This window comes from Artibeus jamaicensis, unplaced genomic scaffold (assembly GCF_021234435.1).
Source record: "Artibeus jamaicensis isolate MK-2021 breed Jamaican fruit bat unplaced genomic scaffold, CSHL_Jam_final contig_889, whole genome shotgun sequence".
Lineage (NCBI taxonomy): Eukaryota > Metazoa > Chordata > Mammalia > Chiroptera > Phyllostomidae > Artibeus > Artibeus jamaicensis.
Window position 1 is genome coordinate 2377900 of NW_026522005.1, and position 17519 is coordinate 2395418.

Genomic DNA, 17519 nt, shown 5'->3' on the forward strand with positions numbered 1-17519 from the left:
GGCACCTGTTCTGGAACACGGTAGCTATGGCCTTGAAGCAGCCGGCCGCCACCCTCCTGGAGCCGGTGTAGCAGCGATCCACAGCCCAGTACATCAGGTTGCTCTGGTCCGGGTTCAGCTCCAGCAGCAGCGTCACGGCCTCACAGCCCAGCTGATGGACCTGCGGCGGGGGCACAGTGCTGCTCAGCACAGACAGCTGTCTGTCAGCCAATGGTCTACTTCTCCACATTTTATTAAAATAATATCGCTCATGTATTTCTGGCATTTAATCACAAAACTCAGCCTCTTTTTGTTCAACTCCTTCTCATTTTATAAAGCCAGTAGCGAAAAGTGGCCTGGCTAAATTAAACTTGGTCCCCGCATTGTACACAAGACTCTTCTTAGCAGGACAATTCTCTCTCCCGGCAGAGCCCCGAAGGCAGGGGATGAATGGGAACAGTGATTGCCTTCAGAAAAGTGAGTTATTAACCTCTCCAGCTATTTTTATCAAGCTTTATTTTTGTTTTTGATAACTGGACAGAAAATTATTCTTAGCAGAAAAACATCTAAGTCCTCTCTTAAATTGTGACGTCTGTGCGTGCGTACCATGAAAGTACAAAGGGCACAGAGTCGAGAGGGCAAGAAGGAGTGACTGACTGACTGAAGAAAACAAGAAATTCAACATAGTAAACAACATGTTTCTTCCTTGGAGCTCAGCGTGTTCTGCATAAATATTTTATGTACGGACTGAGAACCCTATTGTGAGATACATACACACTGCTGTATTAATAATCCTGCACCATAAAAGGAAATTAAAATGATCAGATGAATGTGTAGTGAGAATTAGACACTTCTTAGATGATGGCGTCCCATTTAATTTTACACAACATGTTTCCTGTACATAATTCTAACCTAGCTTATTTTTAAAAAGGCTTATTTTCAGTGGACCATACAACAATTCCAAATAATGCAATGACAATTATGAAGTTTTACGGGAATTAAAAATAATTACCTTTTTGTCCAGAGAATCCAAAATGTTATCCAACCATTTGTACAAATAGCCGTCTGATGAGAGTCCGACGTTGTCTGCCACAGGGCCGCAGCACAGCACGGCGGACATGGCCTGCGACGGGACAGCAGAACCGCAAGGAAAACATTTAAGAGGTTACACGTTGGCTGTTTAACGAGAAGACACAGTATTTTTACTCATGCTCATGTAGCCGCACTACCTGTAATTTTTTCCTTTACGAAGAAAAGCACAATAGTAGTTTTTTGAACCTAAGTGATTTATTTTGAGTAGTAAGTACCATGGTAGTGAAGCATATGTGGAGTTTGAATAGTACTGGAAGGAAGAAAAAAAAGGCAAGAGAAAGACTTTAAATAGGAAAAAAAAATAGGTATTTCCTTGAGGTGATCCTGAGTTCTTTAAGTCAAAACAACAGCATTCAAATTTTGGGTAGATTCTGAAACTTTTTTGCATTGTCTTTTATGTATTTCAATAAGTCTGCAGTATAAACGTTTGAATATAGCAAGCAAATATATATTCTCTAATACTCTCGGGTTCTCGAAAGGCCTCCCTAGCCTTTTTTACAATACTAGACACTGAGAGACAAAAACATTTAATTACACTCTTAAGAAAAAAGCAACCAGATTTCTAAGCAAATACCTTCAGTGCACAGTACTGATGTCTGTTGATTTGCATATTTCTGTCGCTGTATCTGTCCAAGGGGGTAAACATGATGCTGAACGGGCCCGCCCAGTGACTGAACAGCATGAACAGGCTGTGACGAAGGCTCTGTTGAGGAAAAATACTTCTTCTCTGGTTCACTATAAAAAAAAAAATAGATGGCAGAAAAATTCATTTCCATATATATATTTAAAGTTTTTATTTTATTTCTTAGACAGAGGGGAAAGGAGGGAGAAAGAGAGGGAGAGAAACATCAATGTGTGGTTGCCTCTCATGCACCCCCTACTGGGGACCTGGCCTGCAACCCAGGCATGTGCCCTGACTGGGAATCAAACTGGTGACCCTTTGGTTTGCAGACTGGTGCTCAATCCACTGAGCCATACCAGCCAGGCCATTTCCATGTTTTTTTACTTTAACATGCATTTCAATTTGTTTTTGAATATGTAATACTGTAAAAAAAAAAAACTTTTATTTTAACTTAAAAACCTCCATAGAGACAGAAATCATTTACATATATGCAAGTCACAGTGACAAAGCTGCAGGCTACGTCACCCTGCAGCCAGCATGTGAGAGGACGCATGCAGCAAGCAGAACTTCCCAGCTGGACTCTGCTGTCCGGGGGTGACTGGGGTGGGGAGTCTGCTGCTCCCCGGGCTGCTGCTGGCTCTGTGGGAAGGTTGGCCAGGATATTATGAACGTGAATGCATGTCTGGATCCTGGTTGGTTGGTTAAGACAGGGCTTCGGACTAGATATGTTTCTTTTAAACTTTGCATGTTTTCACCAGTGCAGCAGGCTGTATAAACGGATTCTTACGTGGCACCTCAATGTACAAAACAAACAAAAGGGGAGCTGGTCTATTTGAAGTAAGGTGTCAGGCCTGGAGTCCAAACCATTCCGCTGCCTCTTGCTAATGAGGAGAGAGCATAATCTGAAAACTACTGACTTAGAAGATCTCCAAGGATCTATTTCACTTTAAAATCCTATCCTGCAAATTCTCCGCATCAATCCTTGTGGAAGAAGTGCAACACCATAAAGAATCAATGCAGAAGTTGCATACAAGTGTCTAGTAATAGACTACATAATATCTTTACATTAGTGAAGTTCAGATAAGAAGATTTAGAAGAAAAAAATGCTCTTTTCCTTTAAATAGCATTATTTGCACCAGAATTTCAAAACAGTGTTCTTGCACTTGAAAATAATGTGCCTGAAGAAGTGCTTACAGGAGCCTTTGATAAAATACAGCTGTGCTCTTACTTTAAAAGTTAACTGCATATACTTTTTAAGGTAACAAACTTTAATTTTTTCTAGAAACAAAAAAGAAATATTTGTATTTACATTGTATGCCAAAGGTATAGTCACATTTTTGTCTTTCACTTGTAAAGAATTTATGACTTTTGCAAGTGTAATTTGCATATATCTGTATTTCTGGTGCTTCAACCAGTACCTGGCATACAGTCTGTGCTCAATAACAGGCACACATCTGTTAAAGAACACAGTCACTAACACTGTCCTCTTGTACTTCACATCTGTGCCCTGCATCCTCCCCCATTATTCAAAAGTATTTTATTCATTCAATCCTCTATGATCCTTTCGGGCATTATGCTCTCTGCTCACTGCGTCTAGAACAACTTTGTCCACAAAGCTTATTTTACTGACTTCTTCAAATTTTTGTGTTATTGTCTCAGTTGTTGAAAATTTATTCTGGATATGCTTTCTGACTTCGACACTAATTCAAAACTAAGACATTCTTGCCATCTATGTGATGCTGACGTACTTCCCTGGCATGTTCACGGGTTGCTTTATCAACTTACATTACAAATCTGCAGGGAGAGAAGAAACACGATGGTCCCTTAATATCCAACAATGGTTTAAGGAATGAAAACTCCTACCTGGAACGTTCTGAATGATATTCGCCACTAAGGCACTGAAATGGCATCGTATGTCCTTCAGGGAGTCAGAGTCCTTCTCGTTCTCCGACTCCAGCAGCTGTCGGGTTAGGTCCACGTACTCCAGCAGCGTGTTGTTGAGGAAATGTGTTTCACTGTCCAGGCCCCCACTTGCACTGAAAACATTGAAGGAAATAAATAATAAAGAAGATGTGACTTTGAAGTATAAAGTTAAATCAAAACAAACTCCTGGTCACCAAAACCAGAACTCTGCTAGGTCACGGCAGTGTGCAACTCAATGTGGAAAGGCGGAATGAACATGTGCTTGCCTGACTTAGGTGTAAAAATAAGCGGTGCTTCCTGCAGCCGGCTCCGCAGCTCAGGGTCAATAAAAAGAAAAGGTGCTTCTTAACCGAGGAGCTATTACTGCAATTTATGTGATTCAATTCCACACCTAACTTTAACCAACTATTCTGAGTACTGTTAAAGGAAATAGACTTCCAGGAAATCCAGGAAGCTCAGAGAGTCCCAAAGAAGGTGGACCTAAGGAGGAACACACCAAGGCACATCATCATTACATTAGCCAAGATTAAAATGAAGGAGAGAATCCTAGAAGCAGCAAGAGACAAGGGGACAGTCACCTACAAAGGAGTTCCCATCAGACTGTCAGCGGATTTCTCAAAAGAGACCTTACAGGCAAGAAGGGGCTGGAAAGAGGTATTCAAAGTCATGAAATCCAAAGACCTACATCCCAGATTGCTCTATGCAGCAAAACTTTCATTTAGAATGGAAGGGCAGATAAAGTGCTTCTCAGATAAGATCAAATTCAAGGAGTTCATCATCACCAAGCCCTTACATGAAATGTTAAAGGGACTTATCTAAGAAAAAGAAGATAAAAAAGATGAACAGGGAAAGGACAGCAAACTCACAGTTATTAACAACCACACCTAAAACAAAAGCAAACTAAGAGGACAGCTAGATCAACAGCGGAACCACAGAAATGAAGATCACATGAAGGGTTAGCAACAGAGGAATGGGAGGAGGAGAAAGGGGGAAAAAGGTACAGAAAATAAGTAGCATAGATGGTAGGTAGAAAATAGGGGGGAGGGCAAGAATAGTATGGGAAATAAAGAATCTAAAGAACTTGAGACACGTGGTCATAAACTAGAGGGGGGGAATGGTGGGGGAGGGGGTGTGCAGGGTGGAGGGGAATGAAGGGGGAAATAGGACAACTGTAATAGCATAATCAATAAAATGTATTTTTTAAAAATGGTAAGCCAATGGTTCGAATTCTCTTTGATTAAAGCTCTATTTTAAAAGCACTTGCCAAAAGCATAAAAAGAAATAATCAGGACAAATGCTTAAGTAACAATATTACACTTGTTTGATTATTAACATTTTTCTTCTTCGAGAACACTTTTTGGGAAATGGCCAGATTGATTTCTTTTCTCTTTCAATGGTCAAACAACACTATTACCTTCTAAGGAAATAGTTACTTCTCAACACAAAGCTGATGAAATTCTCAAGGGCTTGGTCTTAGTGTCGAGTTGGCTTTACTTTACCAAAACCTCAGGTCTTATATTTTCATATGTATGGGGGGGGGAATTTTGTTTGTTGATTTCCTATTTTTCCCCAGCAGGACAGAGTAACAGTTGAATGGAATAAATTTGCAAACTTTACTATGTTGTGCCTTTAAATATGTGATTTTTACAAATCCAGAAGATATCTTAAAAATAAAATAAGAAACAGTTAAATCAGCCCTGACTGGTGTGGCTCAGTGGAATGGGCACCATCCTGCACACCAAGAGGTCCCCAGTTCGATTCCCTGTCAGGGAACGTGCCTGGGTTGCAGGCCAGGTACCCGTCTAAGGACATGCGGAGGCAACCAATCAATGGTTCTCTCTTGCACTGATGTTTCACTCTCTGTCTTCCTCCCTCCCTTTTCTTCTCTCTAAAAGTGAATAAATTAATTTTTAAAAAGAAATAGTTAAATCAGTACCAAAAAAGAGGCTACTATTCACTTGCCTAGGTTTGCAGATTCCAAAAGATATCAAAATCATAGGAATGTTATTTTTGTCTGAAGCAAACTAGCAACAGCTGTAGATTATTAAATACAGTTATAACCATTAGTTAATTTCTTGGATGCAGCTTTGACTTTGGTAAATAAGGTTTACAAGTGATAGAGACAAGTTTTTTGGTTGCACAAGTGCTTTTCTGTTTTTATATATTTCATGACAGAAAAAATAGTTCCCTAATCATTTCACAATTTTAAAGATCAAAACCCAGTACCAACCTGTGACTAATGACACCAGCATCTGCCAGCAGTTCAAATATTCGTACCAGCTGCACTCGTAAAATGTCTCGACGTCTGCGCCGCTTCATGTTCTAGTCCAAAGACACAAAGGTAGTAATGAAAAATTCTTCAGGGAAGTTGATTGGAAACTTGCTGGTGTAACTTGCAGAGAATGTGTGAATGTCTTAGAACTTTGGGGCTAATTGAAATTATTTTGGTTGTGCAATAGATTTCAAGCACTCTGCTAGCTAATGCATCAAAGAGATATATATGAGGTCCGTCCGGAAAAAGTCCAGCCACTGTTAATGAGAATGGTTTGCATGACGTCAGTATAACCTAGTAGCTAGGAGAGTGGACTGGAATGTGCATACGTGAACAATGATGACACTGCTGTACTAGTCAGTGGGGGTGCTGGATTCCGTTAAGAGCATGTGTCCTGTGTGGCCATCACTTTCAGAATGACTGAGTGAGTAGAGCAATGAATCTGCATCAAATTTTGCGTTAAGCTTGAACATTCCTCCATGGAAACTACTTGGATGATGCAGAAGGCCCGCAGCTATGGACAAATGGTGGATGACAGATTCATCACGAAAACATGCTCTCTCATGCATTAAGTCTCATGCAGACTTTTTGGGGGAACCATCAAATCACCCAGGTGACTCAGCTCCTCAACAGCCCAGAATTGGTTGGAGCTCAACTTCTAGCTTTTCCCAAAACTAAAATCACCTCTGAGAGAAAAAAAATTTTGGATTGTTTTGAAGAGATTCAGGAACATAGGACAGGGCAGCTGATGGCAACTGGGAGAATGTGTAAGGTTCCCAAGGTGCCTACTCTGAAGGGGAATAAGGCATCATTGTCACATGTACAGTGTTTCTAGTATCTTCTTGAATAAATGTCCATTTTTCGTATTACATGGGTGGATACTTTCTGGACAGACCTCATGTATATAATGTCTCTCTCTCTCTATATATATAGACATTAATGAGCCAAATAAAATCACATGACATTTTCCATGGTGATACCCCTTGTACGGAGAGGAAATGAAATTTACCATTACTTTAAGGTGATTTGCTAATCTGACAACTTTAGAAGCACTAAAGCATTTTTAGTAAAACAGTTCTCTTTGACAAAGAATTCCTAAGAAACCCCCCCAAAATGTGAGAGAAGAGCAGAGAAAACATCACAAAAAAAACCAGAATAGAATCCACAGATTTTGCTCATGCCAAAGTTTTCCATTTAACAGTGAACTCTGACGCACATACAAATAAAAACAAAAATTATTTCTTTAATCATTATGGTATAAATAAATGTTTTGTCTGATGAGGGCCTGAACTATCAATTCCTAGAACAAGAGCTGTAACATCTCAACTTGACTTTACTCCTAACAGGGACTTGTGCGGTAGTGGGACAGATATGCATCGCTTTTCTCTGTAGATTATTTTAGTTACATTATAATTTTCATACTGCAAAACAATTAACATTTGTAGGTCTTCCATTTTTGTATTCACAACATAGTTTTCTGCCCCTCAGAATTAATAAATATTCAAGACAAGTAAAAAAAAAATCTTTAAATTCTTTATGAAGTTTATAGCAATTCATACTAATCAGGATGGTTTCTTAATAGTCTTTGAGGATTTCTGCAGTTTTAGTTGACTGGTTTTAATTTTGTCTCCATAAAGACTGTGAATCTGATGCTCTCAAAATATATTTTACATTAAAGGCACATCACTGCATGTTATCTAGTCACTTGCTATGATGTCTTTTTTCACCAAATTAAAATGTAAATGCTGCTACTTAAACTTTGTTTCCAATTTCATTCACCTGATAAATCACCCAGTGCTATAATCAACATGATCATTCTGGAACAAAAATCTACTTAATTACAATATACTGATACTATTACTGTTCTCCTGGGCTGAATCAAAGGAAGTGAGGAATTTCAGATGATGTTTAAAAGTCTCTAAACGTGTAACTATTCTCACCATCTTCCTCTCCTGTCGATCTCCAATGTTAATAGTGGGGATTCTCAGTGTTCTACACCAGACTCAATCAAGACACTTAAAAATAGTTTCTGGGCTCCACTCTAGCAATTCTCATTCAGTAGGCCCAAGAACCTGTAACTCTGGGCGGGTTCTCAGATGCCAGTGTCATATGGGGACCGCTGGACTCCTGGATAAAGCTGAAACCAGGTGTCTTTCATGAGATGTTCCTATCTTGCTTTTCAGCATAATCAATCATGAAATGAGATTTCATCTCATGAAACATGAGATGTTCCTATCTTGCTTTTCCCCCTTATAAAATCACACAAAAGAATCTGCCATGTCCAGATTCTTTTATAAAGTTTGCAAATGTTGCTCCTCTGCCTAGGATGTCTTTCCCTTGCTTGTCCACTGGGGAACATACTTGGAAGTTCACCTCAAGTATCAGTGCTTCATCCATAGTGCCTTCTCTTCCTCCACAGGGAGAGTCAAAGGCTTTCTTCCCTGTAGCTCATATTACTCTTGATCCGCGACTTTATGCCAGCGTGTAATACACATTGTTATTGCTATGATTCACATATCCGCATCCAACTAGACCTGTGCTTTCTAAAACTTGCTCAAACCTGACATAGATCTTTAAATTGGGGGATCAAGACCTGGGATTGGCAAAACCCAGCATGGAGGACAAATCTGGCCTGTTTCTGGCTGTTACTGTAAATGAAGTTTTATTGGAATATGGCCACACCCACTTGTTGAGTAGCTTATGCAGCAACAGTATGGTATTCGAAGCTGAAAATATTTATGATCTGTGCCTTTACAAAAAAAAAGGTTTGCTGACCCTGACCTAGACCCCAACTGCCCTCACTTCAGCTAGAGCAGTTAACACCCATTTTGCATAATGAGTTTCTGCGTAAGGTCTCCTGTGGGGGAAGAAAGAGGTCTGCATATTTTTAAACAATGTTGAAAACTGCACTAGACAATCGTTCACTTATTTACTTCTGAATTTCTAACTTTTGGTATAATGAATGTGTAGAACATACAAGACAAATAAGTATTTTGCCAAATAAATATTTAATAATAGAAAACTATACACAGTTTACCTCTGGTCTCCTTTCAAGTGCTTCTTTTATTATGGGATGCAATTCCTCTATTAGTTCCCTAGGGAAAAAACGATGTACATTCTTTTAATTAATAGCCGAACAAATATAATCTGAATATGAATATACTGAGGTAAACAGACAAGTGTTAACCCTAATCCTACTGTTTGAAACACAATTTTTATTGTTTTGCTTTGGTCATAAAACAAAATCTGCATACTGAAGAACACCTGGAAGGCAGAAAAGTGGTGTAGGCCACTTACTGTAATTTGTAGAAACAAATACTATCAAGCTTTTTGTCAATCATTAGCAGTCCACATGCATCTTACATAGTTGAAACCCTATCATATAGAAGATGGTATCCTTTTTTTCTTTACTTAATACTAGTCTAATGACTTTTATAGGCAATTAATTAATTCACAGTATTTTAACATAGGGTCGAATACCATGGTTTTCCTAAACATTTTCATTTATCATCGATTCATTAAATTTTATTTAATTTTTAATTTATTTTAATTGTTGTTCTAGTACAGTTTCCTGTCTTTTACTCCCATCCCAGCCAATGCCCCCAACCATCCCCACCTCCCTCCCATTTCCACCCCCCCTAGTTTTTGTCCCTGTGTCCTTTATACTTGTTCCTGTAAACCCTTCCCCTTTCCCCCTGAAATTCCCTCCCTTCTCCCCTCTGGTCACTGTCAGCCTGTTCTCTATTTCAGTGTCTTTGCTTATATTGTGCTTGCTTGGTTGTTTTGTTGTTTAGGTTCCTGTTAAAGGTGAGATCATATGGTATTTAATTTTATGTAATTTTTATTATTATAAATACTGTCTCAGGAAACAGCTTTGCACATTAATCTTTCTCCTTATTTCTGATTATTTCCTTACAATTAATTCTTACAAATGAAATTAATGGGTAAAATGTCATAAACTTCAAGAACATGATAATCTTATCTTTGCTTATATTTTGATTTTAAAATAAAAATAAGGTTATTATAGAAGACTGAGAAAATACAAAAAAACAGAAGAAAATAAAATCCATCTACAATTTTATCATCTATAGAAAAGTACCAGACAATTAAGTTATTTTTCTCAGAATTGTTTCTATTTGTGAGAATTTGTTTTGTAAGTTGAGATCATTTTTTTATCCCATTAGCACAACTGAGTATCTACTTGTGACAATCTCCCAAATCTTCATTTTTAACAGAGGCTATTCTATACCTATAAACATGCTGTAATTTATTCACTACTGTGCCTGTCATCTGGGGAAAAAACATCAAATACCACCGCACATCAATGGAGGACAATCTCGAATAATAAATTCTGGGCCCAGCCCTGGCTGGTGTGGCTCAGTAGACTGAGTGGTGGCCTATGAACTGAAAGGTCGCAGGTTCAATTCCCAGTCAGGGCACATGCCTGGGCTGCAGGCCAGGACCCAGTGGGGGCATGTGAGAGTCTGGTGTTTCTCTCCCTCCCTCTCTTTATCCCTCCCCTTCCTCTCCCTAAAAATAAATAAATAAAACATTTTTTTTCCAAAAAGTAAATAAATTCTGGGCCCAGCAGGCCATAACAAAGCAGAACTTTGGGCAAAAGTGAAGAATTTGCTTCATTAATATCAAAAACATCAAGAATGATATAAAATATGTATGTGAATATTTCTTTTAAAAATGCTCTAATTTTCTTAAGTACGAGGGGGGAAAAACTATAGTTTTAACCCAAAGATCAAGATTATAATTTGGTAGAATCACTGTGTAAATAAATTGGTAAAAATATTAAAGATCTGCACAGCATTTTATTTCTAGAACATATTTACACACGGTATATATTTGACTTTCACAATCATTCTGCGAAGGGAATAGGGTAAACCTCACTTCCTCAATCAGAATGGGACAGTAAAGGCTCGAATGAGCGTCGCCAGGCCAGCTCACTGGCAGGAAGACCGACACGTGACTGCGCTCGCAGCCTGCTCCCCCAGGTTCTTCCCCGCAGCCACGCTCACGTGTTTGCGCGCAGAGGAAACAAGGGACAGGAATTACCTGAACGCTCCTGGGTTGGTCCTGCCAAGACCGAGGACAAGGGACTCGGTGATTTCCATGCTCTCCGAGCGCATCATTGGGACTATGTGCTTAAACAAGGATGAAGGGGACGGGATTCCAATAATCTGGGGGGAAAATATGTATTTAGAGCACCCACTAATGATAGTATATCCAGTTAAATAATGACATTTCAACACTATTTGGGCAAGGACAATGGACAGATGGGATTTTAGAATGATGGTGCTTCAAAAGTCACCTGTGCCGTACGTAACCTAGAATGGTTAAATAATTTAGCCAGGGGTTCACAGCAAGCTGATTACAGGGCTGGGCTTTGTGAGTCTCTCAATTTCTTACAGAAACTCACCATCACATAATGGGCTGACTCCCTCCATCAGAGAGTCCATGTGTTTTAATCATTATTTTTATGGACCATTTTTAATGATCGTTTTTTGATTCGTGAAAATGAGAACAAAGCTACTTCTAAAAGAGTCATTTGTGTTAAAGTGAGACGCCCAGACGTTATGTTTCCTCGGTTTCCTTCAGCCACCTCATAACATCTTGCGCCATATCACGAAGACTGTATCTGTCCTCAACGAGTATCGTGTGTACCACTACATAATCTAGGGAAATTCTAAAAAGACAGTTTTTTAAATCATTCCTTTTGGACACCGAGAAGTGTATAGCTATAGGAAATAGAATAAGGAAAGAGATGAATGAAAACTACTTTAAAATATTCATTCTGATGAATTTCATGAATTAAAAAAATTATATATATATGCAAATTGATTCCAACTAGGACTCGATACAATGGTAATGGGATTTCTCTAAGTCTTTTGTTTTTCATCATCAGTGCAGGTAACGAATATACTTTCCAGCCAAATTCTTTTGCTAACCTGGTAAAGAAATTCTGAACCGTTACTTCTGCGGCCCGTCCCAGTGCAACGGCGGATCGGGAAAACCTACCTTAGAGTCGATGCTGTAGCCGCTGTCCGGGGTAGAGGCCAGCGTCTCGGGAGGAGAGCACCGCACGGAGCCCGCCGCCCCCGCGGCCGCCGCGGACGTAGCGGCGCTGCAGCACAGCAGCAGGTAGTTCCTCCACAGGCCGATGTAGGAGTCGCTGCTGGTGGTGGCGTTTACCTTCTTGGCGTTGATGGGGCTACTGGGGAAAACAGAGACAGAAGCAAAGGGCAGATACAAATAATGCAACGTGTTCTGAAGTTTTTCTAAACGAATGCTAAATTTCCATCAGTTTCAGGGAGATGGTTAACATGAAGTTTTTATTCTTATCTTTGCAAAATAATCTAAGATATAAATAAATGAAATAGAAAATTAAAACATATTTCAGAATCATTTAAACTCATTCTATTATTCCTATAACCAAAGTTAGTACCTTATTGGACCACATTTTAGAACTTGTTACATGTGTTCAATGTAGAAAAGAGTGAAAATCACCTTTAACCCCACACTGTATATCTTCTACCCATGTTAATTCATATACACGTACACAAATGCATGGACATATCTTTTAACATAAAAATTAAACAGTCATTTCTTTTACTCTGTACCTGTTTTTTAATATGTATTTCAAACATCTTCCATGTAAACTAACATACTTCCATGATAATGTGATTATTGTATGCTGTATCATTATAGAGATTATCACGACATATATAGCCAAACTCTGACATTTTAGCTAATAGTAATTTTTTCCTATTATACACAATAAAATATATCTGGGTATATATTTAATTAGAATAAAAGTTTAATTATTTCCAAGGTAAATTCCTAAAAATGGAATTACAAAGTCAAAAAAAATCTACATTTAAAAAAATTGTTTATTCATTTTTAGAGAGGGGAAGGGGAGGAAGGAAAAAGACAGAGAGAGAAACTCCAATATGTGATTGCCTCTCATGTGCCCCCAACTGGAGACCTGGCCTGCAACCCAGGCATGTGCCCTAGACTAGAAATTGAACTGGCAACCCTTTGGTTTGCACGACGGTGCTCAATCCAGAGCCAGGGCAGAACATCCACATTTTTAAAGCTTCTGTCAAATTTATGTCTTTAAAGGTCAGACCAATAAAACACTTTGGAACAGTTCCATAATCTTTCCAAATACCAAATTCTATTGCAGTTAACTCTAAACAACAAAAAAAAACATGTAAGATACTAATAGGTAGTCTTTGTCTTAAATAGATTTATAATATATTAAGACAAGTAATACATACGCACAACTTCATTAACTAACTCCTCAACAGGTATCAGTATGTTGGAAAGTGTTCAGAGCACTCTGACTGCAGTAAAAAACACAAACAACAAAATCCTGAAAAAGACCATAACCATCGTATTTGATGGGGGAGATATATGATAACGAGACACAACAATGTAGGATGGTGCTAAATTTCACGAAGAAGAAAAGAACAAACAGGGAGACAGGAGGTGGTGGTAGGAGAGGGACTAATAATTTAAAATATGGTAATTAGGGGAGACTCAAAGAAGGTAAGGTCAAAAATGTTATACAAGGTGAAGAGTGTCAATCTTCATTAAAACACCAATAAATAATACCAAGAATCTATGTAGACACATAATTACAATGTACACACAGAAACACCAAAGACATAGCCATTCGAATCCAAAGGAAGGAACAATTGCTCTGGGTTGGCGATGTAAGCGAAGGCTTTGAAAATGTGGTGGAGGCTGAGATGTGTTAAGACATGGACAGACAGGTGCTAGAGCAGACAGAAGCAGGCGTTCCAGGTTCATGTGAACAAAAGCTCATAGGAAGGACACTGAGACCACGCTGAGTGAACTCTGCGAGGCTTGTTTTGGTTCCAACCTAAAAGTATGCGGATATCACTGATATAAAGGAAGGGGGGAAAGTACAGACTGGAGCCAGGTTTAGAGAGCCTTTGGCGTGAGTCTAATGAGTTGGGCTTTGCTGGGTTTATGTGGGCAGGTTATACCATGAGAGGATGCATTCCATGCAATGTGATCAATAGCCTCCTGGAAAAGGTGTAATCAGGAATTCACACTTAGGTTCACAAATCCTCTTCTATATTGAAGAGCAAGAAGAAATTAACTGCAGATTATAATGACTGTGGTCAACACTCCATTACATTATCAGTTACTCTAAATCTTTACTATTATCCTCAAAACTACAACCCAATTCCATTACATCACTAATCCCCACCAACAGATGGCATTCCTTATAATGCCACCAGGAAGAGTCAGGTCACTAAGGTTGGCTTTTCCTTACTTCTTGCTCTTCATCTACAAAGTTATCTATATCCATATTCATGCTCACCCTCAGATCCTTCCCTCATAAGTCTTTCATTCAATACAGCTTCATTGGATACATGTTAAGTACTAAGCATTACATGAGTAAGTAAGCTGACAATTACAATTTGGTGAGAATCAATTACATGAAAAGGATTATGAGGCCACATTCTTCATAACTTCCATCTTTCTTCTTAATACATCCGAAAATCATACTTATGCCATTTATGGGATTTCTAATTCATACAACTTTGCAAACACATACATTATGAAGGCTGATAGTCTATACATTTTTACATTTACACTAGGAAAATAACTTACTTTATATCCACCTGTGGGGACAACAACTGAAGCCTTGTGTATGCAAACATCCAAGCATAGCTCACAGCAGTAGCGCAGTGTTTTGGAAGGTTTTCTTGCTTTAAAAAACTGGAGAGACTTATAATCCATGGGTCTTGGCCTTGAGTCACATGTGCAAATATCCATATATGTGATGGACTAATCACATCAAACTGGTGGCTAATTGGAGAAGAATTCCATTCTGCTAATGTTTGTAGATCTATTGAACTGGGGCAATACAGCAAAGTAGTCTATGCAGAGAAAAAAGAATGGATTAGTGCACACTTCATAACTTTTGAAGTTCTGCCATATGAATTGCTTTAAACTGTAAGTGGCCTGCTGGTAGTTTCGAGAACAGAGGTTCTAAAACAGGTTAATATGAGGTCTAATATGGTGTTAAGAGAGTTGTGAATTCCTGAAATTGCATTTAAGGTTTTTTGTTGCATGTGCATACATGTGTTTTTCTGGAAAGAGATTCCATATCTTTCCTTAGTCTCAAAAGGATCTATAAAGCAAAAAGGTTGAGAACCATTACTTACGTAATTCATATATGAATATGCAATTTCTATGGGAGTACAGAAGCAGCTACAGAATTCATAAATGAACTACTAACTGCCACGCTGCTGTGCCCTGTATAAGTGGAACAGACTGGAAAATGGGCTCTTCTCCAAAGGTCCACATTCGTACATATTTGCTCAATAATATTCTGAGCTCTTACATGGAAAAGATTCGCCTTCAGAGCAAATCGTATGTTATTCAAATAACAAAAACAAATGGAGTCCTAAACTGGACAGATGCTAAATTCACTCGATCATCAATTGATATTTATAAAGCACCCACTAAGACCAAGGCACTGCACTGCTTTCGGCACTAGAAGAGAGTCGTCAATTATTCTTTTTGTTGGCACAATTCAGGTTAATCATCTAAAGCAGAATTCTTTAACTTATACAGATTTACAATCATCTCTTAGGTTTATGAAGTTTTCCTCTTATTTCCCTCGGTTACATATAATTCGTGAGTCGTAGAAGCCAAGTGTTATGCAGAGAGCATACAAACCTCTAGTCCATATACTCTAAAAAAGGAGGAAACAATTTTTCAAGTAGCAAAGTTTAATAGTTACTCTTACATCTATCTTGAAATCTTGATATATGACATTATTTTTTGGTTCAAACCCAACTAAGCAAGTTTGCAGAAGTTTTCTTAGTAATGTAAAAAAAATGAAGCATTTTTCTTCATTTTAATTAGTCAAATTACATTATGACTCCAGGATAAAATACTACATATTTGCTCCCTTGCACTTAATTTTATGTGGCAAAGTAAAAAAAAAAAAAAAACACTTACTGAGGGCAGAGTGCAATTTTTTTACTCCAAATTTCAATAAAAATTTTCCATAGTATTTTAACCACTATATATATCAAAAATATTACATGGCATAATAAATAGCAAAAAGCAGTCAAATAGTAACACCAGATTTAAGAAAAACTTGTTAGATCAGAAAGACTGGAATTTTACAAAGACAAAATATTTTTTACTGCTAAGGGACAGTACACTAGCCACAGAAATAAACAAGTGCCACTTTTTTGTAAATGTGTGCCACTTTTTAAAAGTATTTTTAATTTTTAAAGTACAGTTCTCAAAAATACTTCCTAATGCAATACATTTGTAAAGGAAATTCCTGTGCATACATGACTGCAGTCCCAAAACAAGACTGGATGGCTTCTGGCCACCACGGTCATCACACTGCCCTACGTACGTCACAGCGACAGGAATCGTGCCAGTTACCTGGTCGGCCCCAGTGAGGTGTATGAAGCTCTCAAGAATGGATGGGCTCAGCCTGTCCATCACATCTATGGCCAATTCATCATCACCCTATAAAAAATACATCATATGTTTCAAAAAATTACGAATGTTCAGAAAAGTAGCTAAACTTAAATATTAAAAATGGACTATATAGCACTACTGGCTACAAATGGAACTGAAGGCAAGTGGGCTAGTTCAGACCCCGTCAGCAACCTCTGTTATGAGGTGGGTTATACTGCATGGTCGTAACAGGAATGTAATGAAGATGGACAAAAGGGCAGTTTTTTAGTGTTTTCACTAGGTAAGTAAATGAAATACCTAAATCATACCTTTGGTATTTCCAAAAGTGCAAATAAAGCCCGTATTTCTCTAAGGACACTGACGGCTAGTCTCCTGGTGGCGGGGCGGCTGCTGCAGAGAATGACGAGCGCAAACCCTTCCACCACGTGGAACACGCTGGAGTAGGGGCCCCTTTCCAGGGGAGGGGGGTGAGAAGCTCCATTAGCGCCACCATGCTTGAGAAGTAAACAGAGGTTAAAAATGAAATTTAAAAATGCATACAGGCATTCTAGTAAAACAGTTAAGAGTAAAGTGAGTCATGGCTACAGGTCTGCCCAGCTCAAGCAATTTAAATAATATTTAACTTATAAAAATATAACAGTGTACATAGTAGGAAAAAAAACATTTAATTGGCAATCTAAACAGGAATTCTGTACCTAACTTCTATCATTCACTGGCTATTTTGTAACCTTGGAGCTGACACTATTAATCACGCTTGGCCTAACATTTCTATGTGGACTCTGATGGGACTGGATTGTACCCTTTGTACTCAAAGTGAGGACCAGAAGCACGGCACCACTTTGGAACTGGGTGGAAATGGATTCTCAGGCCCCTGGTGATTTTATGCTCATTACAGGCTAAGAAGCTGGATTGGCTCAGATGCTCCAGCTCTACAACTCCAAGGTTCTATGACTTACACATTATCATAAATCAGTAATCTGAGCACCTTTAATGGTTAAGGAAGACACATTCCGTATATGAAAAACAGGGACTGGCAAAACAATCAAATACCTCAAATGAAAGGCTATCCCAGTTTATTATTATTATTGTTGTTGTTATATCAGCTTTAAATATACTGGAAATAACCTACATATG

General features: G+C 38.5%; 1 protein-coding gene across 16 annotated transcripts in view; it reads right to left on the reverse strand.

The window, feature by feature from the left end:
• The window catches only part of FRYL (FRY like transcription coactivator), a 247593-nt gene that overhangs the window by 68159 nt on the left and 161915 nt on the right, over positions 1-17519 (reverse strand). For 15 of the 16 annotated variants that reach the window (XR_008389628.1, XM_053654987.1, XM_053654985.1 and 12 more), the window contains 11 exons: positions 16694-16879; positions 16347-16433; positions 14547-14815; positions 11916-12111; positions 10953-11077; positions 8926-8983; positions 5847-5938; positions 3557-3729; positions 1646-1806; positions 992-1102; positions 6-160 (listed from right to left, as the gene is read on the reverse strand). Coding sequence is in view for 15 of the 16 variants with exons in the window: in XM_053654987.1 (XP_053510962.1) it covers positions 6-160; positions 992-1102; positions 1646-1806; positions 3557-3729; positions 5847-5938; positions 8926-8983; positions 10953-11077; positions 11916-12111; positions 14547-14815; positions 16347-16433; positions 16694-16879 (1613 nt within the window). In the remaining variant the exon portion in view is untranslated. The remainder of the gene's footprint in view (positions 1-5; positions 161-991; positions 1103-1645; positions 1807-3556; positions 3730-5846; positions 5939-8925; positions 8984-10952; positions 11078-11915; positions 12112-14546; positions 14816-16346; positions 16434-16693; positions 16880-17519) is intronic. The other variant, XM_053654979.1, reaches the window with a different exon arrangement.